The sequence below is a fragment of the Alosa sapidissima genome, chromosome 1 (assembly GCF_018492685.1).
Source record: "Alosa sapidissima isolate fAloSap1 chromosome 1, fAloSap1.pri, whole genome shotgun sequence".
Taxonomy (NCBI): domain Eukaryota; kingdom Metazoa; phylum Chordata; class Actinopteri; order Clupeiformes; family Clupeidae; genus Alosa; species Alosa sapidissima.
The window spans coordinates 31,946,512-31,971,994 of NC_055957.1; the positions used below are offsets into that span (position 1 = coordinate 31,946,512).

Here is a 25,483-nt window from a genome sequence, read left to right on the forward strand (position 1 = left end):
ACCACATCCCAACAAGCCATGTGGCTTTTTGCCTTGTCTTACTTAAGAATGTAGTGATTCCTTTGCCATCTGACTAATACCCAGTCATCTTAAAACTTTATAAGTACAAGTAAGTATATATACTCTTTTGATCCCGTGAGGGAAATTTGGTCTCTGCATTTATCCCAATCCGTGAATTAGTGAAACACACTCAGCACACAGTGAACACACAGTGAGGTGAAGCAATCACTAATCCCGGCACAGTGAGCTGCCTGCAACAACAGTGGCGCACGTTGAGCAGTGAGGGGTTAGGTGCCTTGCTCAAGGGCACTTCAGCCATGCCTACTGGTCGGAGTTCGAACCGGCAACCCTCTGGATACACGTCCGAGGCGCTAACCAGTAGCCCCTTTAGATATTTTTAGGTCGAAACACTGTGATTGATTACAGAAAGACGAATATGAGAATCATGTATACAATTTATTATTGCCTGTAAACATCCATCCTAATGTGTTCAAGGGAATGTCCTTACCAGGCGGAGTGTGAGCTGTGGTGGGGAAGGTAGAAAGCAGTAGCCCAATAGGAGGGAGCAGCCCTCTACTCCTCGGGGCCAGTGCATTAGCCCAATAGGAGGGAGCAGTCCTCTACTCCTCTGGGCCAGTGTAGCATTTAGGATCTTGGCTCTGACTCACGGGCCAAGCACATCATCAGCTGCTGAGTATTGTCATTCATTGAGGAACTGGCGACGTATCTTATTTCTGTGCTTAAACAGGCCAGGGAAAGATGCTGCTCTTTGAAACCATAAGCCAACTCTCCATGTCATCCATGGGAACCAAGGTCTCTGCTTTCTGAGGGATTGTCTCCGACACAACCTGGGAGTACCGTATTAGAATTCTGTGTGTGTGTGTGTGTGAGAGAGAGAGAGAGAAAGAGAGAGTTTTGTTGACACATATTCACTCATTTTTCTCCAATGGTTTTATCAAACCACTACTGTTCAAATAAGTTAGGGAAAGAAAATCTTTTTTTATATGATGAACTAGAACACAGTAGTCAGGCAGTAGTGGTAAGTGTCTTTGCTGTTGTTATTTTATTTGTAAATGAATAGCTTGATGACATGACATGAATTATTGATTTCAGGCCCACTGTCAAACACAGTTGCTTTATGAGCGACATAGTAGACTTTTTTAGGATTTTGTAGGATTTTTTTCACGCAATAGAAAAGGGAGGCATGCACAGCATGGGGGTTGAAGGTGCTGCTTGCTTTTTAATGAGCCACTTAGCATTACTGATTACAAGCTAGTGAATTAGAAACTGATTTTGTCACGTATTGTCACTTAAATAAGTGTCCACCAAGTTAACACCACCTGCTGACAAAATGTGCAAACTCAACTGTGAAACTACAAGACTACTGATATGCAAACTGCAAACTACATTTGTAACCTGAAGTAGGCTCGGTTAAGCTGTGCTTATGTGCAGATGTCGTGTATCCAAACGCCGAGTTGAGAGTTGCGCATGACTCATTTTTTATTCTTTGATATGGAGAGGAAATTCATTATTTTGGGGTGCTATATTACAAAGTTTGGCAGTGTGTGCATCCATGGCAAGCTGTTTGAACATTTAATGGCTAAACATCATAACATATGGCAAGCCATATGCAATTATGATTATGCCTAGAAGCAATGAAACTACAGAATATAGTTACATTTCATGTACAAATTTGTTTGTTCGACTTATCAATCGAAAAAAAAAGCTATTTAATGTTTTCAACCATTGGTTTGGGCATTTGGTTCCCTTTATTTTCTTCTGAGAGTATGCTTCATACTTCATTTACGTCAAAATCAATTTGATGTCTCCATACCAGCTTATAGCCTACTGCCACTTTTTTCTCCACTGCACTGATTGCTCTGTAGCACTGATTACTCTGTATGTATGTTAAACATTTGTGCATTTGTTCTGTCTCTTGATAAACTTTATGCTGAGGCTATTGTACATACATACATCTTCACTGAGCCATGTTGTTAGTATAGAAGTATAGGTTCTTGATGACAGCGACTTTGCGATTGTTGCTATGGGGTGTGGGTGGGGGGCCTTGAGTCTTGTTGCCCAGGGCACAGGAAATGATTAATCCGCTCCTGTCCCCCAGCCTCCCCATAGACACGTCCCTGATTCAGGGCATTGTATCCATACCACACACTGCCTGCATGACAACATTTACTGACATGGACATCACCGTAGGTTATTCGTGAATAAACCTGCCAAACAGGTTTTGTGTGTTTTTTTCTCTCTCAGAAATGCCAACACCCAAGGCCAACTGTAAATGTGTGTGGGGGGTTAGTTAGAATTTCATCCCATTCAAACCACATATTTCTTAGGAATAACAAAACCTGTTTCAACACAGTTTTACAAAATGCTCTGACGCTAATGTTTTTTCTTCCTCTGAATTCCTCTGTAACAGTTTTTCTCGATTGCTTTTACCTGCTTAAGTAAACTGGAACCCACTTGGTCTTCATGACTACTTTCTTTGCACAGCAGAAGTCATCTCTTGCGAATGTGTTCACACATTTTCATTGGGTTCACACATTTCTCACACCCTTTTGCAAAACAGTTAGCAGAGGTGTCATTCAAAAGCCCCAAACTCTATTGGTTTTCCCATGCTAAACAAAAGGAAAACATATTTTCACAGGTGGTATAGATTCCTTGCATAAGTCTGAATCTCTGATACACCTGTGTGAAACTCCTTTGCACAATTCTTCAATCAGCAATTATTCATTTTACATAAGAGATGTCTGTTTTGTGTTGCTATTTGCAAGTATGGATCTAATGCACATTTAGACAAAGTACTGTATTGCCTATTTGGTGGAGAAAACAGTACAAAAGTTGTTTACTGTAGGTCTATTTCGATGAAAGTTGTAGTTCAATGAAATGTACAGTACAGGTGTTTGCTGTATGTCTTACATGTCAATGACAGTTACATCTTGGGAGGAATGAATAAATTATTTTTTTATTCAGTACATTTTTTCTTTTCACAGTTTTTTTCTGATACCAGAAAAATGAGAAAGTAATGGAACAGACATAGCAAAAATGCTCATTTTGAGAACTAGATTTTGCATTTTGTTGTCAAGTGTGTAATGATTGATTAAAGAGTGTTTTTGAATTGGCAACAAGTTGTAGTGTTTGAAGGCAAGATTTGCTTTTGCTGCATGTTTTAAGTGTTTTGAGAGAGTAACAGCCTTTTGCAAGCAAAATGTGTCATTTTGTCCAGAGTGCTTTTGTTCAGACACGGGTGTTAACTGTTTTGAGAATGTGATGTCAGAGTTGACACAGGTATCAAAACGATCGAGAAAAACTGTAATATTATTAAAGGTGCTCTTACACGGTTTCTAAGCTAAAACATTTTTTATCACACAACAAACATCTCCTTATGACCCACTAGCTGTCTGTCCTCTGAATACACTGGAATTGGAAAACGTGGTCTCTGTAGACAGCCAAGGCTCCAAAAACAAAACAGAACAACAATGAAAACAACCTAATCCAGCCTGGACCATGAAACATAACAAACTGTTCCAGCTCATCACCGACGACATGCGTGTTCATGTCAGTTTCAAATGCATGGGAGGGAGGGGTGAGCAAGCTCTCTGTTTTATTTGAAACGTCAACAGAAGTGGCATTACCCAACCATGCTTAGAGAACCTTTAAATACGAGTTGAACTGACAACGAAATCCGTTCATTTTGTACAGTTGCGTAGACTGTATAAATTAAGTAGTATTGGTATGGTATGGTGTTAGAACAATAAATGTCCCATCAACAATTGATGGAATTGGGAACATTAACGAATCCTAAATTTATGTGATGCGCTGTTGGCTAGTTACTTAGGCCTATAGAATTTATTCTAGTTAACAGTTGTTAAAGGTGCAGTCAGTGATTGTGCAGGAAGTCACATTTGTTTGTGTTTATGTTTATGCAGACACTTTTGTCCAAAACAACGTAGGCCTACATTGTATTTGAACCAAGGACCAAACAAAACACGCCAGAGAGGAAGTTCACCCCAACCTTCAGTATTCCCATAGAAATTCCACGTAGGGTTTTGTTTTTGTTATGGAGACAGTCTGCCCCCACTTTGTTTGTTTCCAGTTTTTGGAGCCTGGGCTGCCTACAAAGACCGGGTTCTTTTTTCCAGTGTGCTCACGGAATGGACAGCTAGCGGTCGTGGGGAGATGAATGCTGAATGTGACAAAAAATTGTATGCGCTTGAAATTTCATAAATTCGCTGACTGTACCTCGGCAGGTCATTTGGGACAACGGTGAGGATAAGGGTATTTGGGGGAGATTACGGCCTTAGTATACTTGGTACACTTAGCTCCATTCAGCAATGTAAATCACCCTCATTAAAAATATAAAAATAAAATAAAGATGTCTCCTGTTGTTGTGTCCTGAGCTCTAAGCCGGCAATCCCAGGAAGCAGGTCTTCCTCTGCTCTGAGGAGTTTTTAAACTGCTCTTTAAATCACCAGAGGCCTCAGCCATGGCAGGTGGACCCGCCGGCCTGGGGCAGTGTAATGGCAGCCCTTTGCCATAGTGTCATGCTTGCTATATATACACCATGGGCATGGGTGGAGCGTGGAGCGGAAAGACCCTGGGGGCTGGAGTGGCATCTGCCAGTGGGCACAGTGTTGCTGGGTTCCCTGACGAGAGGCAACAGGTGCCCACGGACAAGCCCATCTCTGAGCTCTGACCCTGGGGGCCTATCAATCTAGCTCTAATGGCAAAGGAGGGGGGGGGGTTCGAGGGGTTAATCAAGGAGCCACTAGCATGTTCCAAAGGTGAATGGGGAGGCGTAGGTGCAGGGTGGGAGGATATGTGTGTGTGTGTCTGTATATGTGTGTCTATATGTGTGTGTGTGTCTGTGCGTGCTTCTAACATACTCCAAAGGTGAATGTGGAGGCATAGGTGCAGGGTGGGGGTTTGGGGGTGTTGGGCTAGGGGCCATTTGTACTATGTGTGTGTGTGTGCATGCATGTGAGTGTGTGCGCGCGCGCATATGATAATCCTGTTCAATTAGAGTTTGTAATGGACTTGAACATGTTTTCTGTGGTCTGGTTCTGCCAATATGAGTCCCTGAGTTTGGACAGACATGAGATGCCTTTGAGTTTGTTAATGGGAGTGTCCTAGCCTGAATATTTATGATTGTTTACCTCTGTTCAAAGAGTCATGTGGTGGCTTTAACATTGATTAAAAATAAAAGAGACCATGCATGCATGTCCCACACATATTAACATTGGAAAATGGATATAACAGTTTCTATAAAGGGAGTGTGTCCGTTCTTTGGTCTGCAGGAAGGTGTCCAGTTGCCATGCATGGGGGAGCAGTAAACGTGGCTTGTATCTTCCCCAATGTTAGATTCCTTCCCTCTTCTTGTGAGGGGCCTTTTATATGAAAGAAGCTATGACCTGTGAAACATGAGATTGTGTATGTAGTCGGAGATGTTTGAGGTTTGTCGCTGTCTCGCATTCGCATGCCTCACATGGTCTGGTCACCAGTGTTGTCTGACCTTGGCCATTCCCCCAGAAATGTTTCTGAAACTGTTCAGCCTCTAAGTTTACCCCCCTTCCTCTCTGTTGGTTCAAAAGAACCTTTAAAAATAAATGCCATGTTTATTGTGAGATTTGAGAGAAATCAGATAGCTTGGTATTTGAAGTGACTGGCGGCGCATTTCGAGAGGGAAGGGGAGTAACTAATGTGAGGAGAACAGTTATCAAGGGAAATGCAACCAGCTCTGTGTGATTCTGTAATGGCACTGTAGATCTCCAGCTGCCTCTATATTTAAAGATGATGGCTCACTGTCATGGAAAACAGTTGGACAGCAAAACTACAATGACACTTTCTGTTTGGGTCCTCACCTTTCTGTCCCTTTGTGGTGCAGTTACATCAGCCCTATACAGTTGGCTCATTTCCCATGAGCTTCATTGGTACCTTTTACACGTGCATATCCCATTACATCACACCAAAGGTTGAGTTTAATTAAATAGCAACTGTTTGAAAAGCCTTGATTAATTTGTTGCTTAAACAACGGCTCCACTTAATCTTGGCATGTCCCTTTGATTGATTAATGAGTTTTCTTTTTTGTTATATACACGTTATGAACACCTTATGAACTGAAAAACATATTTTTAACACAATTCATAGAATCTGTATAGAGAACAGACATGTGTTAGTCATGCAATAACCAGTTTTTTGCAGTATGTTCTTTTGCTCACTGTGATTGTTGTATGGGATTAAGCTATGGTAGCCTTGTGCTCATGGGAGGGTGGGGTGGGGTGGGGTTGGGTTGGGGAGGGGTAAAGTGTGTTGGGGACAGGGGGAGCTACACTCTCTGCTCTCAAATATGACACTCCCTGCCGCAGCTGTTGTTCACTATTTTGGTCACAGGATCACCACAGCAATCCTCCAGACAAGGGGGCAGTTTTGACACCCAAGTGTGTGTGGTAGGGTGAACTGCTCTTAAATAAAGCACCACATACCTGCTGCCATGGCTGGGGTGTAGGCTATAGCAAGGGGACTTCCCTTCCCAATCTGAACCTAGGTTTTGGTCCCGGTGTTGTTAAATGCTTTTGCATTTTAGCAGAATTAATACAGATGATGAGCATTTGCCAAGTGACATATTATACACACACATTAATTAAAAATATCTTAATGTCATAAAATCACATTTTTAATCATAATTTAACAGAAGCAATATTCCAAAAAATACAGACACAAGAGTATTAATCAAGGCTTGAGGGGTAGTGTGTATCAAAAATTTTATCAACACATTCTCATTGTTTTGTCAATTATTGAAATAGTACAATCACATCAACAGTTCAAAGTTTTGACTGCATCAGCACAAATGAATTTGACTGTAAAAAGTATAATATGCGTTACATTTTCTAACAACTTCGTTATGGCATACAATCAGTGTTGCTTCTTTTTAGAAAAATACCCAAACAAGTTCATTTATTGTGTGTAAAAATTACTAGAAACATGACATACGTTTGTTTATTGGCACATAAACATTACCAAAAAGGGGGTTTTACCTTTCAATAACAATATTTCTTTGGAGAAGGCCAGTGGGGTACGCTTAAAAAAATAGCCATGTACATAGCCACAAATGGGTCTTGCACCCACAAAATTCCCACATTAAAAATAAAAGCCTTCACCTTGAAAAAGAGTTCATTTGAAAAAGAAAAAAGAACAAAACAAAAAAAAACATTCTTGTTGCCATTTCTCCCTCTGGGAAACTCCTCGGGTGATCCCCATCATTTTCCACATACCGCGGCAGTCAGTACAACCCTCTGTAAAATATGCCACCTTGCCGTTACTGCCCCTTAATTCTTCATCTACAGCCATTATCTCAAACACAACACTTCCTCCAGTCTATCAGTGTCAAAACAAGTTTATATGCAAACAAATGTCTCAAATCAAGTAGCTTCAGAGGTGTTAGCACGATTAATACCCTTTTAATGTCTAGCACTGAGCTAAATAGAACTCTGTAAAATATATAAAATATATATGTATATTATTCTGTCCCTGGTGCAAAAATAACAAGTTTTCTCTTTTAAATTTAAATTAAATAAAATCCAAATCCCTTGTGCTCTACCTAACAAAAAGATCAATGACACATTAAATAGTGATGGCAGATATAAATACAAATAAATAAATTCTTCTAATGATGAAAATTGTCTGGTAAGACAAAAACAAAAATGAAATGACTTCTGTAATTTTTCTGAGGTAAACACTGACAGTGGTTCATGATTTTTTAAGGCATCTGTCTCTGCATATTCTAGTCTCTCAGAATCAGGAGCTCTACCTGAATATTCTCAAAACAATACTCTCAAGCATTCTGAATGATGGCCATACACAACCCCACAACTCTAGGGGCATAAAAGGTGAGTGGGTAACTTTCAGCGATTAAAGAATTAAAGGTGCAAATTCAAATGCAACAGGTCATTCCCCAAACCAAAAAGAAGTAAATACACTAAAGAAAAAAATCCATGCAATACACCCTACTGTTATATTACAAGAACAAACAAGATCAAGTATTTGTTTTCTGAGACATGATGTTATATCACCTCTTACACCCATGTCAAAATGTTTTAAAACCAAACCACACTATTATTTCAGATACTGGTATAAATTAATTATTCACCAATTCATAACATCAACAAAAATAATTCAAAGGAGTCATTTCTACAACACTAAATGTACTTGGAAACATAATATCTTTGTTCGGTAAACAATGTCCTGTCTATTGGCTAGTGTTATTTTTGTGAAGATTATATTCATATCATATTTAGAGTTAGGATTTTTAAAAAATGAAACCAAATAAAACAAAACAAAAACAGCATGATTGTAAAGTTGTTGCTCACAACAGAATATGAACAGTAGTAAAAATAACATTAAAACAAAACAATTTAAGAAACGGACACAATTCAGACACCGTCATAACTCCAGTCCTACGCGTGGCCATATCATGAGTGACCCTCCCCAAGTGTCAGCGGAGAGAGATGTAGGACAGGGCTGTCCATTTGCAGGTAATGGAATAAGACTGAGTGACTCTTATCTTTATAAATATGCCCAGCCTCTTCAACTCTGGGACGAGAAGGACACGGGCACACACACACAAACATACACACATACACTACACACACACACACACACACACACACACACACACACACACACACACACACACATGCACATGCACACAAATACATACACACACAAACACACACGCACACAAACACATACACACACACACACACACACACACACACACACACACACACACACACACACAGAGAGAGACACATAGACAGACACACAAACACAAACTCACACAGACAGAGACAGACACACATAGACAGACACAAAAACTCACACACACATTCATACACACACACACTTACACATTCTGCCACAGAGAAATGGCAGTTAGCTCTGTTCACACACACTCACACACAGACACAGTCACACACATACATACACATACACACACACATATACACACACACACAGATACACGTGTGCACACACATACACACTCTGGCAGCTCAAGCGCCGCACATCTCCCTCCGCAAACGTCAGATGGCAAAATAGTAAGGCAGCTGTTAGCTTCTGTCATCTAAAAGTGCATCTCCGAACATACCCAGTTAAGCCCTTTCCCCTATCTCGCCCCCACCCCCTTCTCAAAGCGCCACTGGAGGGGCCATGCACTTGACGGGGTACTGGCTTGGATCAGCAGAATTCTCTTTTTTTCTCTCTTTTATTTACTTATGATTCTTTTTTTTTTTTCATTTTTCTTTTTCTTTTTTTAATTATTATTTTTCATTTTTGGCTCTCCCCAACATCTGCTTCCTTCAGCTCTAGTGGGCACCAAGAGAGACACGAATCATAACCAGAGAGATTGTTGGGAAAATCTCTGGCCCAACAGCTCCAGGTGTCTTCTCTCTCTCTCTCTCTTTCTCACACACTCTCTTTTCCTTCTTTCTGTTTCGCTCTAAGTCCAGTCGTCCAGTTGCCTGAGTCTGAGTCTGCCTGCCGCCATTTTGTTTTTAAGGCCGTCGACGTAACTGCAGAGAATTAGGGGCCTATGCCACTAGTTTTCATGAGGTCACTAAAGGAGTCAAAACAGTTAGAGTGGTTATAGTCATTGAGTTGAATCACAGGCATTGCTAATTAAAGAGTATTGCCGTAATTGTTGTAATTATATACATTGCACAAAGCTCCCATGCTCAGTGTCTTACCTGTTTGATCTTCTGTCAGGTTAGGAAATGGACGAAAATAATAGCTAAACCAACATTTATAAGCATCACAAGGATAACCAGAACTGAATTAGGGCCCTGTAAAAAAAAAGAATAAAGATCAGTTCACTCATCCTCATCCTCTCCCTCTCACAGGAGACACATGGGTGCTCCAGCATGTGAGAGATATCAGAGAAAGTGTAGTAGGAAGACAACCAAGTATTTGGAGGGCACCTATAGCCTACACTTACCGATTCTTGTTCGACACTGTCGGTGGTAATCTCCAGGCTGGCTTTCTTGGTTTCAGATAGGCTCTTTGGCTTCAACGACTCCTGCTTCTTGAGTTTTGGCTCAGGTTTGCTCTCTCTGAGGGCCATGGGTTTGGGGGTGGGTGCTCTGTATTGCCTCATGGGGGGTGGTGTTGGGGGCTCCTCCACCTGCATCTCCATCTCCTCCTCTGGTGGGTCCGGTGGGATCATTACTTCGGCCTTGACCTTGTAGCCGTGGTACTCCGAGTGCAGCTCGCCGTTTCCGGGGCTGCTGTGGGCATTGGCGACCGGCGCCGCTAACTTGGCAGGCTTGGGTGGTGGAGCAACCTCCAGAGCTGTTTCCTGCTTTACTGATATCTTGGAGGCGGCCTTCGTGATGCCCGTGACTGCGGTCTCCGTAGTGGGCGTCTTATTGTCTTGTTTTCGACTGAAAAAGGACTTCTTTTTGGTGGGGGGAGGCGGGGAGGGGGGAGGCGTGGGTCCCGGGCTGTGAATTGGGGTGTGGGTGGGGGTTGTCCCTTTGCGGTAGAAGTGAGGGCTTCCCGACGGGGACTTCTCCTTCTTCTCCTCTGGGACCTCCTTAATCTCCACTGGCTCATTAAACCTCTGTTTGATGTAGTCGGGGCCTTGACAAGAACAGAGACACACAGACAACAACACTTATATATGATGTATGCTACGCTAAAAAGAAATCCCCATGCACAGCCAATATGCAGTTGCTGGTTGGTAGCAGGAACATATCAATTAAATAAGACCAACCACCACACACTGTGTGTTTACTATCTTTTGGTCTCGATAAAAAGTGGTTAATACACAGTGGTTGGTCTTGGTTTTCATTCATATGATATGGTGTTTCTCTAGTCCAGTTCTCTATTACAAAACAAGGAAAATCTGGACAAGACAAAAAGTATTGCACATTTATTTTACCCGCTGACAAAAAAATAAAATGTTGGCAGAACACAGGATTTTGCACTATTATCCCACCAGTGGTGGATGAGCGGGCTCTAAAAATGTCCATCAGTTGGTTTACGACTGCCGTGTGAGGTTCCAGGCATTCCCTGCATTCTCCTGACCACCACTAATGCAAAGTGCTCCCCCAGCTGACACCCACACACTCTCCAGAACCCTGAGACGACGCTCCAATGAGCCAGTTGGGCCCTTAGCCATCACCAGCTCTGTAAATCTGCCTGTGGAGCGACGATCCCGTGCTATCGCTTCTGCAGTACAACGTGCTGTGTCCAGGAGCAGTTTAATATCACCTCCTCCCATTAAAACAAACTCATTTCACATGGCCATGGGATTTCAGACTGATACTGGAAGCCGTTAGCGCTAATCTTGCAAGACCATCTTCCCTTAAACAAGAAACCTGAAGAATCCGTAATGACAATGAGCACAACACATTTCCAGTCCAGTAGTATGTGAGCTCATCAGAATATTGAGCTTCTAGAACACTACTGAAATGTGTGAATGTTTCTCTAACCAAAACATGCCTTCATCAGCAGGTGATGCAATCAAAAGTGTAGACAAAGCCACTGAGTTAATTTATTAAAAATGGATCAATCCTTCTGTGATGCATGTCAAGGTATTCTCAGTAAACTGTTAATGGTCATGGAAAGTCATGTCCTGGTTTGAACTGTAAAAGACACATCTCATAATCAAACTATGAGATGATTTTAGCCCCTTGGGTTCTCTGCTACAAAACTGCTGAATAAATAAAGATAAAGATAAATAGATTCAATAAGAGTTAACTCTCTATTCTTGTTAGTCAGACATATCGTTAGGAGATGCCGGTACGTGGAGTAGGGAGGCCAGGAACAGAACAGGTTCTAGAGTTCACTGCCTGGGGCTGTTATCTAGACAACAGCACTCTTGTTAGGTCAAGCACCAATGGGTTAGCATAGCTTTAGGCCCTATATCTAGGTATCTACGCAGAGCCACTTGGGCTGATTCAGAAAATAGAGTTCATGATATCAACTTGGATCGTCTGTGTGTGTGTGTGTGTGTGTGTGTGTGTGTGTGTGTGTGTGTGTGTGTGTGTGTGTGTGTGTGTGTATGTGTGTGTGTGTGTGTGTGTGTGTATCTGCGAGTAAATATGCATGCAAGCTCATTGTGTAAGGTTGTGTAAGGTAGTGTATAGAGAGGCATGTTAAAGAGGAGAATTGCAAATGTAGCTCGCTAGTAATTAGAACATTTTGTTCAAGGCATATACTTGTAAATTTACTTCATTTCCTTTGATCTGTAGCTCTCATTTGTAGGAGAAAACTAATAAAAAAAATACAAAGTGAACTTAAGAACACAAAAACATTCTGGGCCCTAAACTCTCTGTTCTACGGTATCTGTATGGAAACACGAAACCTTGAAATGTTTGACAGGATCATGGGATAAATTATGATAATCATATTCATCCTATTCAAAGCTCATTTACATGCACAGCTGCTCTACTTTCTTTGGGTGGAAAAAATACATGAAAAAGGGAGACATTCAAGCCAGACACAAAGAGAGGGACACAAAGGGCGGGTTATTCAGAGGGAGGGGGCACGTATCAGTGGTACATACAGGGCCAGAGTGTGTGTGTGTGTGTGTGTGTGTGTGTGTGTGTGTGTGTGTGTGTGTGTGCAGGTGTGTGTGTGTTTGTATGTGTGTGTGTGTGTGTGTATCTGTATGTGTGTGTGTGTGTGTGTGTGTGTGTGTGTGTGTGTGTGTATGTATCTGTGTGTGTGTATGTGTATGTGTATGTGTGTGTGTGTGTGTGTGTGTGTGTGTGCGAGTGTGATTGTGTGTGTGTATGTGTGTGTGTGTGTGTGTGTGTGTGTGTGTGTGTGTGTGTGTGTGTATCTCTCTGTGTGTGTATGTGTGTGTGTGTGTGTGTGTGTCTGTGTGTACTGTAGGGAGTTGAGGTATGTACCTGGTTGATGGAAGTTGGGGGACAGCTCGCGAGCCACTGCCCGGGCAATGTCTGAGTCCTGGTTGGCCAGCAGTGCAGCCTGGTCAGCAGCCTCAGCCTTGGCCCTGGCATGTGCCGTCCTGAAAGGAGGAGAGAGAAAGAGAGACAGACAGAGAGAGAGGGACAGAGGGATGGAGGGAGAGAGAGAGTGAGTGAATGGAGGGGGGTGGGGTTGGGGTAAGACAAGGGGATGGCACTGCCAGATACTGAGCGAGGAGAGGAGCTTGAACATGAGATAAGCTGCTCTGCAGATCCCCTCTCCGGGCTCAAAATCAATAGCTTGACACCAAGAGGTTTGGGGTGGCATGTCCTGCAGAAATAATAAAGTCCTTCTTTAACAGATGGTATTATCCTCAAGTGACTTACTCTTTTTTTCTTTAAAAAAGCTATCATAAAAGACTGCCAGAGAGGAGTGGGGCATAGCTTGTACATGTCACTCTAATTTTATCCCTTTCTAACATTTCATCCCTTCAGTATGATCTGTTGTCTGGTTATTCATGCCCATCTGTGCCCAATCACCTTGTGGACTACTCCAGAAAGTCTAATGCCTTTGAATCCACTTGGGAGTATGCCGGTTCCCTGACACTGCCTTATCTATATTGGAAAAACTCTTCCAATTCAATGAAGCTTTATATAGTCTGTCTCATACAGACCATCAAGGCTAAAATAAACATCCAAGATAGAGTGTGTATCAATCATTTCACTGTCCTCAGGAGCACTAAGCTTGCTTTTAAAGGATTACAGGCCTTTCCCCTTGTGATAAGCTTTGTAAGACACAAGACAAACTGTCCTTAGACATTAAAGTGAATTGAAAGTGAATGTGTAAATTCAGAGATCATCAGAGATCCGTTCTGTTTTGGAAGAACATAGAGATTATTTCCTATAAACAATATCATATATTCTATCCATAAACATATTTCTTTACACAACGTAATTCTATTACTAGTGTGTTTTTGCATACATTAGTTATGGATTATGAACCTATGAACTATCTGTCAGACCACCCTGGGCTCATTAACGAGGCTATATGAAGCATGGCACTGTTGTGCTAATTACCAGTTATCTTGATCACTGTAATTATTACAGAACAGCTCAAGTATATTTTCTCTGCTGTGCTTGATACACCCGCATAGATGGACGCATCCATCTCTCTGGACTCCAGAGGATTTCCCAAAGAGATTGTGTCAGTGACATTACTCATTTGATCACCACCACCACCGCCATTCAGTATTACCTAACCAGCATCAGATCTGTTTCTTGCCCGCCCTCATTACATAAGAATCTCTTGCCCACACAAATGGAGAATTCCAGTCTATCTTGGGTGATAGCTTGATAAGCTGTGCAGCGTAACAGCTCCCCTACTCAATCTATTCCCATTCAGTGCTATGGCACTCAGTATGCATTTGGACTGACAAGTCATCTCAAGCGTCCGTTTTAAAGCATTGCTTGTGCTCTATAAAAGCCTGGTAGTGGATGTGGTATGAAGTACACTGAGCCAGGGACCATCTCCTTGGTGACAGAAGGAGCACTTGCAGATATTCTGAGGTTTTCATTTGGCAGCCGTCATCTCTCCCACCTCCACCTCCACCTCCACCTCCACCCACTCGTTCCAACTAGCTCACACAAGAGCTCCGATAAAGATGTCAAGACCAGCACATCCTGCCTTCCACAGAGGAACACACACACACACACACACACACACACACACACACACACACACACACACACACACACACACACACATACACACACACACACACACACACACACACACACACACACACACACACACAGTCCCTTTATGTTATCCGTTCTACCATTCATCCCAAGGTAAGTGGTGGAGTACAAGGGTTTGTGAAATTATTCTGTTATAATTCATTCAATCATTATGACTCATTCGCACGCAGGGCGATGTGTGGAGCATGTTGCAAATATTTTACCAGGTGATAATAACTCCTTAGAGGGGAAAAGATTCCTTAGGATCTCCATCCCGATATAATGCATTAGTCAACAGTCATCATATTCCATTTGCCCCTTAAACACACCAAATATAGAGAAGGGCATTAGTTTACACTTAATTGAGTATTAAAGTCATTAAGCAGTGGCCATGGTGAGATATTCAACAGACAGGATGTTTAAAACCTCCACTGGGGCTTCTTCAAGTATAAAGAGGCCATTTGAGAATGTTGTTCCAAAAGTGATATAACCAGATGGTTATATCACTTTTCTCACCTTATGAACCAAGCTTCATCTACTCCATGAAATGGAATGTTTCATTTTATTACTGGACATTCCATTGCTTAGGGTTCCTTTTGATAATCAGCTCTCTTGTTGCCCTTCTTTGACATACAGTGCCAGTCATGGCTTGTTCAGTTCCCTTTCTCAGGCCTACACATCTGTTCTTAACTGTGACGTGAGACAGCCTAGACACTGATGACTGAACAAGAATGACTGTTTTGCAGACATAAACTACAAACATGTATTGTGAAACCATACTGCACCAGTAAACTAACGATGAAGTTCTGAGTCATCTCAGTTGCAGGTCAAATAGACACAATCTCTCTCTCTCTCTCTCTCTCTCTCTATCTGTCTGTGTCTCTCTCCCTCTCTTTCTCTGAGTACTCAAGCAGATGATAGCAGTGGCACAGATGGAGCCGCCACTACAGAGCTGTACTCCTGTCTTGCCTTATTTAGTCAGGCCCTGGTGCTGACACACTGGAGACAGAACCCACGTGTGAGAACACCGCTGCCAGTACCAGGAACTGCCCTCTTCCCCTCTCACCTCGGTCTCTCCCTCTCTCTCCCCCTCTCCCTCCCTCCCTCCCTCTCTCTCTCTGTCTCTATCCCTCTCTCTCTCTCTCTCTCTCTCTCTCTCTCCCAGGCCTCCAGTCAAGCGACAGAAGTCACTGACGCAAGCCAAAGCCCCTCTCCAACTCTCTGCACATTCTCTAGCATCTCGGCCGCGCTTATCACTCCTCTCCATAACAATCTTCAAAGGCACGGCCAGATATTTCATTCATTATGCTGCTCTGGGACACATTACTATTTCATTAACTACACGGGTTGCGTAAGGCCTCATTATTAGAGCTTGCATTAAAATTCATAGGCTTGGCGATCGACTGTGTGCGAAGCACATGTTAATCAGGTGTTTCTTTTACAGATCCAACAATGTAACCAACAGGCAAGAGTGGCCAGATTCAGGAGAGAAGACAGCCTCAGAGATAAGAAAGGGTTAGTGGGACAAATCAAGAGGAATGCCTGAAAGCTCTTAAACAGGTCAAAGGCATGTCTAATGTGACGTGTCATGACTACATGTTTAATTACACCGATCCTAAAAAAACATGAGGAGGCCTAATGTCTGATCACATCTGAACATGAAGCTAATTCTGAATGCGTCAGAGAGCATGGTACAATAAACAAAGCCAAGGGAGGCTTTTCTTGTTACCTAGCCATGCCTCTTGTCTTTTAAAAAACATGTCTGACAGGGATAGTAGATAGTCAACAGCAAAGCGTTCACTGGACAAATACATGTCTCAATCATTACTCATGCAGCTGAGTATGTTTTTTCTTGAGGTGTGGAAGTGTTTCATGAGAAGACTCATCTTTCATAATGTTTCACTGAGACGTGGCTCAGCCATCCCAGACCTACAAGGTGCTAGGGTCAGTTAGCCTCCCCACATGTCCCAACATGAACTTCTGAATGCAACATGAATCTCGGGTCATGTGACTACATCATTGGGTTGCATGAATGTTTTAGTCATTAATGCATTAAAGCAATTGAAATTAAGGAAATAAACAGGCAATCAACTGGGATTTCAACAATCAATAACTGAAGTACAGCATAGCAGTTGTAGTGTAGAAGATCTGTGATTTATTTCACAACTATGCACAGTGCAGTGCAATAATTACAATGTTTTGGCACTGAATAAACAGCATTAATATATTAAATAAATAGGCATAAATAAAAAGAACACGTGCATCAACTAGCCAATGTGTAGTTACATAACCTCTATCAGCGAGATGTTCCCAGATGAACACAGAGATGTTCAGTTCCCCTGCTGATTGCACCCACTCACCCTCACCCTATCACTTTCTGGAGGAGACAAGACGTCCATAAAGGGTCAAACAGCTGACCGCACCACAAACCGCACTATCTATCATTTAACACATGGTCCCCTCTCTCTCAGGTCCCCATCCCACCAAAGCCTGACCCCTACCCTATGCACTCTTCTGGATCAGTATCGATCAGCTGATCAGCATTAGAGAGTGGCTGGCGGCCATGCGACAGCCCCCATGCACTCCAGCTACTCCGCCTGGCTGCTACGTAACATTAGCACTGGCCTGTATATCAGAAATATCAATATATTCAATGCTATTTTATACAACACTTACCATATTCAGAATATTGAGTATGGTATGTGTAATATTGTGCTATGCAGGCTATCATCTGTGTGCATTTAAAACTGACCACATTTTAACAAGGAAGAATGCTGCAGCTCCCTCTCTCTCTCCCACACACACAAACACATACACAATCCTCTGGAACAACCCGGAGTGTAGGAAATTAGTCTGTCAGATGCATCATAGTACCATCCTATCAAATTCTTCAATTGTGAGGAGAGTGTAATATATGAGAATTGTCCATGGCTAAAGCCCTTTCTGGGATTCAGTAAATGTTAGCAAACTGCCAAACAAGCAATTCATTTAGCTGGAGCAGTACTAATCTTGCATAGTAGCCGGTTGTTACTTGAGTAGTGGTGAGCTAAACTGATTCAACTTGCTTTCACCCCTCACTGCTTTATGATATATGGTGTTTAGGCCTACAGTTGTCTTTGCCTGAACAAATGGTGTTGTTCTTTATCCAGAATTGTGTTTCATGCTCTGTACAGCCAAACTTAGTTTGGTAGTCTTTGATAGCTATGCTGTGTGTGCGATTTGCTTTTATCTTGAACAACTATTTTGGGCAGTATGCTGTGTCTGCTTTTTTGGTAAAAAAATGCTGATACTTACACATTATAGTTGTTCTTTATTATTATACCATATTCTATCACACTGTATATTGCCATTCTCCTCAGCATGTTGAACTTCTTCCATATAAGCCATATGGCTCAGCCCTGGCTGTCTGGCTATATCCTCTGCTTGCATGACAAGACAGGACAGCTTCCAGGGCCACACTCCTTCATGCTGAACTCAGCAGGGCTGCACTCATGATAATTAAGGCAATCTATGGGCTCATTTTTAGGGATCATATCGCTGCCCCAGTCGTGATCCTCCACCATGGGACACCCGACCCCCAAAAAGCTATAACGCCCCACAGTTTAAAGCACACAGCGCGCTCACGCAACATGAGTGTGTATTTTGGTGGAGGACGGGTAGGGCTGGCAGGCGTGAGATCTACAGGATGGAGAATTTAGATTATAATTCTGTGCAGAGTCTGAGATATGTGTGCTTTGGTACTGCTTTGGTGTTGTGGATTTTTGTTCACATGGCTGTGTGTGTGTGTGTTTGTGTGTGTTTGTGTGTGTGTGTGTGTGTGTGTGTGTGTTTGTGTGTGTTTGTGTGTGTGTGTGTGTGTATATGTGTGTGAGCTAATTTTACCTTGAGGTGGCTATTTCCACTTTAGTCCTGGCGATGGCAGCTGCCCGGATGGCTCCCTCCACGGCGCGGTCGACCTTCTGCCTCGTCTTGGTGTTCTTGAGTGGAATGAGCTGCTTCTTGATGCCCCGCACCAGAACGTTATTTTTGTACTTCCCTTCCTCCTTGGTGCCGTCGGGGAATATCGTGCACCCGTAGCCGTGGCGCTTGTTGTTCGTCCACTCGCCCTCATACTTCATGCCGTTGGAGCGCTCGCTGACGCCGAAGCCGTTGCGCTTGTCGCTCTTCCACTCGCCCATGTAGGCCTCGGTGGTGGTGGCGTCAACGTGGTCCTCAGACGGCAGGTAGTCGTCGGCTACGTCGCCTTCGCCGAAGCTGATGGTGGAGTTGGCGTCGCTGGAGCTGATGCGGCTCATGGTGGCGTCGCTGCGCGCCGAGCTGCGCTTGCTGGAGATGGACGAGCGCGAGTCGGACTTGCGCAGCTGCCGCAGGCTGCCGAAGAGCGAGCCGCGCCGGAACAGGCCCTTCTTCTTGCCCGAGCCGCCCAGCTCGCTGTCGCTGTGGAAGTTGAGGACGAAGCCGCCGCGCGTCCCCGCCGGGCTGTCGGAGAGCTGCTCGTGGAGCACCGAGCCGTTGCTCTGTTCGCTGCGCAGCGAGGCCAGGGATGTCCGCAGCGGCGAGCGGATCACCGTGGCCATGCCGTAAGGCACGCTCTGCCGCACGCCGTAGCCATGACGCATGCCGCCCATCCACTGGCCCTGGAACGTCCCTGCCGTGATCATAAAACACAGCCGTTAGGGAGAGGTTACAGAGGCCCTGTCTAGGGTCATTTACTGAGGCCTTGCCTATAGGGTCATGGCATCCCTGTTCAAAGTAAATAGTTGTGGTCAATTTGGCTATTGAGAGGGTCACTTGAATTCATGAGGCTGAATGTCATTCTTCAGTTCTCAGTGGACCCTATAAAATGAGATCTCAAAACAAGAGCTATTTCCATTTTTCCCTCTTCATATCGTTCATAACTCTGGCTGCAAGGAAAAATCAAGTCAAGTAACCTGACCTACACACTAACCAAAAGTGTATGGTTCTGTAAGAAATGATGGTTGTGTATCTAAGTGGATACACAAACAAAGTCAGGCGACATAGTATTCAGTTTGAATCAGGCAGCACAGTATTCTTAAGCTTTCATAGCTTAGGATAAATGGATTTAAACTCTTTCAAATTCATCAGATTATAACGTGAATGCTGACAATCCAATAAACTTTGTATGGCTGAATGACTGCTTTGTTTTCTGTCAGAGAGGAAATCACATGGGATGTCTATTTATACCTTCCACTCTTTAACACTGCCCCTCTGGGGAATGGTAATTGTTGAAATGTTTAAGGAGAATATCATAGCAGGCCATTAATGTCAATACACTGCTTACACTTGATTCAGTGGTTCTGCTCCGCTAAATAATAGAGCTCATCTTTTCTATTTGTGTCTCTTTCAGACATTGGCTATATCCAAATTCTGCCACTGACCCTAACACCCAAGATGTGTTTTCAATCTTTATGTTACTTCCCACTAGTGTTGGCAGGAAAAACAGATCATTAAATGGCCACATGGACAATCGGGAGTGATAGAGAGAATGATCAGATCTCTCTCTATCTTTCTACTCTTCGGCCAGTCCTTCTTTCTCCATCTGTGTCAATATATCAGTGTCCATTACCGTGTGCCTGTGCCACATCTTTGCAGGAACTGATGCTCTTATGAGAGCATGAGAGTGTGAGAGAGAGGGGGACGGTGCGAAGGAAAGTGAGAGAAAGATAGAGAGAAATTGGCACGATCTGTGGATATGTGTCTAATTTATGAAACAGTCACACACATAGGGTTTCTAGCAGCCAGCTGTCCCGCCAGTTGGCTTGAGGTTCTGCCAGAGGAATTAAAAAGAAATATGACACGTTGTGAACTATTGGTGTACAACTAGTGAACAAAAATCAATCTCCAGGTTACTTTGGAGAACTCTGCACCTGCTCAAAGCCATGGAGTAAGCAACTCTGTTTATGACAGATATATTTAGGACCTTTAAGAGAACTACCCTTTTGAACAATTATTTGCACGTTTTCTTCCAAGTTTATTTTCCCCTCATGACCACTAACTCCATTTATGTCAATTTTGTTGAATCTCCATGCCAGAATAAGACTAGTAGGGTATATCAGAACAAATTAACACAATCGTATACTGATTGTTGGGAAACAAACATAGCAACCGTATGTGTGTGAATTCTGATAACCTGACACGTTTATCATAGATTTATGTGTTTTTTATTATCACTCGCACCCTCCTATTTTATGTAGGGGCAATGATAGCCGCATGTGTAACCCAAGCCTGGTCATGACGACAGCATGACGAGGTGTGCGGCTCTCCTCTCTATATCTCACCAGCTTGTCTGCCCAGTCTGACAGCGCCAGGCCAGGAGGCACAGCTATTTTAAAACATGGAAGTCATCTAAGATATTGTAAAGTTTGTGGCAGTAACCCCTCTAAACCATTTTGTTTTTTACAGTTATCATTCAAAGGAAGTTTGGCTTGAACAGGACATGACAGCAATAAATGAAATTCTTTCTTTTGAACATGTTAAATCTGTTCGCTTGACTTTTTATTTTCTTTGAATGGCTTTCAGAGTTCTGTACACAATTAAAGCCCAAAGTCTTATCTGGACAGGCAAGTTACAATATTTCCATAGACATATTCCAGTAACTGACTTGACACAGGTGTGCTAGAAACAGAAACCAAATATTATCCGGGGCTCCGAATAAACCCATCCAGCATTCACGTCCCATGTCATGTCCCACTCCCTGCTCTCAATTCAGTGTGGAAGTGTTACACAAAATGCATTGATTAACATAAAAAATGCATTTAGGCAAACTCTAACAACATGACTGGATAGTACAAATAGACACACTCTAACACACATACACTTACTCGCACATGCATGCACGCACACACACACACACACAAACCAGTAATTCCATAGTGAAAGAGATCAATACAGCTCTTCATGTCGGTGCTGGTTAAAAAGGGCTTTGATTTGAAGTGTTGCAGATGTTTCTATTATTAGCCATGACCTCTATGGAAGCCCAATGCTGACCAGTCCAATCTCGGGCCATGTAGCCTATCAATACAGCTCAGTGTAGAAGCCATTCACTGACTGTTTTGCACTGATAATGTATCTACTACATCCATTTTCTGACAGTTTAGAGGAACAGAAAATGCACTGGCCTGATTTTTGCTGTGCATTTGAGGTTTATTTTTAAGAAGCAGCAACTCCTAAAGGAATAATCCTAGTAAGACTAACAAATGTAAGGGACTGGCCATCTAACTTGTGAACAATGTTACATTTTATTTTAAAAATGACATGAATTGTTTGTGTTTCATTAAAACTTGAACAAACAAGCTTCAACTCTATATAATCGATCATGAGAAGTAACAACTTACCACCATCACCGTAGGTCTCAACCCCATATCCATCCTGCAGACCATTACTCCATGTGCCTTCATATCTAGCAGGTGTATTTAGGCTTTGTCTGACCCCGTATCGCCCCTTAAATCCATGAGCCCACTCTCCACGATAGAGCCACCTCCCTTTCGACTCAACGCCAAGCCCGTGGCGTTTCCCTTGCGCCCAGTAGCCCTGATACGTATTTCCACTTGGCCAGGTGTACACGCCAACTACCTCGAAGCCGTTAGACCAGGACCCGGAGTATTCGCCCTGGCCCTTGGGGCCCGTGCAGATACCGTGTCCGTGGGCTTTTCCATCCTCCCAACCACCGCAATATGTGCCGCCATCGTCGAAGTCAAACCGTCCGCCCGTCATTCAGATCAGGTTCGAAAAATTAAAACTCGTTGCAGAAGCTTGATGGTGAATTATCTGTGGCTTTGTCCAGGATCAAAGTAGACAAGAGACGCGAGACCCGCTATAAAAGAAACCTGGAAAACAACGCTGCGTGGCGATGCGGTCTCGCGGGGAGATGGGTGAGTGCGTGCATTGGTGTGGATGTTGGCGGTGAGTGAGAGGGAGGATAGCGCACAGGCGCCGGAGCTGCACGCTGTCACTGTCGCTGTTCCAGGCTTGTTTTATGACTCTCTCCCCCTGCTCACTACACAGGGAGGGATACAGGGGGAGAGAAGTCCAAAGCCGGGAAAGAGACGGCTAATTACTGACGTCAGTACTATAGCGCCGCCCGGCCTCCCTTCTCTTCGGGGTTATTTGGGGAGTAATTCAGATGTGCTCCGGTTACCTGAAAATGTGTCATATGCAACAAAGCACTTTCCGCGATCAAACACGGAAATAAAGCTGATTAAAGTCCAGGCACATTCGGTTCAAACGTATGGGCATTTTTATTTGGTAGGCTATGATTCAGCTCGGCTTAGAGCCTAGAAAAGCTGGCTGTTTTTGTCAAGGTGTTACAGTGGACTGGCCCCTATACTTCACACAGCAGTAGGCCTAGGCCTACAATAGTAACGGGACAGGCCAACATAGTTACATACCAACACTGTAGGCAAACGGACATACAATCTTTATTGTGCCACGTTTTCATCAATCATGCTGACTATAATAAAGATAGACAATTGTCCCCAAATTAATATAGCTATAGTCACACTGACAGTCAGCATAGGCAAGGTGCCTCTGGCTTTTGGCATGTAAGAGCTGGTCCAGACTGAGATTTGCAGAAGTACAGTTCATGTCAGACAGTTGTTGAAAGATGGTTCAACTTGTGTCGTGCAAAAGGTGACAAAGAACGTCACCATTTCCCAGAATAGCAAGCCTGATCCATTAGGACATGGTGGTTATTCCACCACGCTAAAACAACGAGCACACGGCACACGCGCTTTCAAAGAGCCGCCGCGTCATGCAGACAATATTCACACCTCTTGGAGTGGGAAGGCCGTTACGAAACACGATAGACTACTGTGGATAATTTCTATCAAGCATGTCATGAATCAAGTTCTGGTGGTTTAGGATAATGCAAGATAATAGCCTAGATACACGATATAACCTACTTCTAGACTACCGAGTTTCATTAAGCTAGTTGCCTAGGCTACTGTGTAGGAATTCAGCTCCTACATGTTGTCGCAGACAGAAGAGTTGTATTTAGGCTAGGAATGTGCTATCATTTAACAATGAATTAAACAGGCTTAGTCTACTTAATTGTCGTATATGAACAATATCTTCTTCAAGAGGATATATTGAAGTCTATTACACCTACAGGTGTCATGCTCCAGTTACGTAATTCACCACCAGGTGTCAGGATAGGCAAGCATTTTACCCAGTCATACTTGCTGGAGTAGCCTATGCATGCATCTGTTTTTTAAAAAAAAATTTTTTTTACTGTTGCTCAGCCACAGAGTAACTACAACGGTGCCATGACAACATAGCCAATAAAGACCAGTTTCTCCTGCTATTTTCAAGTCTTGTCATTATCACATGCTGTTTGGATAAGTGTGTCCTGATATTGACCAGTTGCACAGTTTGACAGAATAATGTTGCAGTTATTTGCATATTTCTCACAATGGTCAAACTCAAATTTCTATTTACTTAGTCGTTACAGATTTAAATGTTGTAAACATTTGACATTTACAAGCATTATCTATCTATAAATACTAAGTAGGCTATGTGGTGGTAAATGTATGTAGATATCTAGAGACTATCTAGAGATGGTAAAGATCTAGCTACACAATCTGTAGCCTACTTCAAAAACACTGAAATAGTCACATTTCAGTTTTTTTTAATATCACTGCAAAATATGTGACTTGAGATGTTATTTATCCTAGCGTATAAATTGATAAACATCCATGTTAACCTATATTCTGGAGGCATTAGATAGAAATATGTCCTGGCCATTACCAACAGTAAGCAAGTGACACACACACATGCACACACACACACACAACCTTATATGTTTTGGTGTTCAGGTGGCCTTTCAACACTGTAATTCCACAAGGCGGTCGACAGAGTGTAGCAGAGTGAAGAAGAACAACAACTCACAACATACTGCAGCACCCTGTGACCCAAAACACCAAAAGACCACAAAAAAGTGAAAACGTAACCCTGCGAAGTAGTTTATAGACACAGGGCCAAAATAACCACTAGTTTCATTAGGACTCATCCAATGTGCTGCTCTCTTGGAGAGTTACTTTGATATATTTGTTTCTTATCTTCCCCCTTGTATTGGCTTGAATAAACACAAGTGGATTGCATCATCCTCTTTTATAGAAACAATGATTTCAGCAAAGGCAACATGAGTCCTTGCCATTATGTCACATGTTATTGTTAAAGCAGAACCTTTTTTCCAACACAGAGTAGCCTGATACCCTACCCCTTATGTTTGAGTATGCTTTCTTCACACTACTCTTTCCTATTATTTTATACTGCAATAATCTTTTTTTAACTAATAAAAAGGGTATCTAGTACATTGGGAACAGATGTGCATGGAGTGCAACAGAGTGCAAGCCTGTGCTAGTTTGAGTGTGTGTTTTTAATTGTTGATGATGATGGTCTTTCAGTATTTCGATTTATTCCTCAAACACTTAAAACAGGCTGCTAGTTTTCATTGGCAGTGTTCACTCGTTTAGCGACCTTTCCCTGCTTTCTGCTCAAAGATAACAGTCTATATATGGTGCTGCACAGCACTCCCCACACACACACCAAGAGCGAATCATTACCCACTGTGTGAAAGGATATAAATAAATAAAAACAGAGTTTGCAAAGCACAAAATATGGCAAAATCCTCTAGACTTAAGCAGTATGTTATGCAAATCTCTTGGGTATAAATTCTGCGGTGTTCAATATTTATACCCACTGAACACTACTATGATCACTTCGAAAAGGCAGCAAAGTCTTGAAAGATTCTGATTCTGAAAATAAACGGCCAAAAAAAGGCC

General features: G+C 42.8%; 1 protein-coding gene across 1 annotated transcript; it reads right to left on the reverse strand.

Moving 5' to 3' along the window:
- Positions 1-9,566: 9,566 nt before the first annotated feature.
- jph1b (junctophilin 1b) lies at positions 9,567-22,733 on the reverse strand. Its single transcript, XM_042107383.1, has 6 exons — positions 22,037-22,733; positions 18,564-19,329; positions 12,927-13,045; positions 10,004-10,647; positions 9,756-9,851; positions 9,567-9,625 (listed from the first exon to the last, which is right to left on the reverse strand). Exons 1-5 carry the CDS (start codon positions 22,413-22,415, stop codon positions 9,771-9,773), a joined length of 1,989 nt encoding a protein of 662 aa, XP_041963317.1. The 5' UTR covers positions 22,416-22,733; the 3' UTR covers positions 9,567-9,625; positions 9,756-9,770.
- Positions 22,734-25,483: the final 2,750 nt, after the last annotated feature.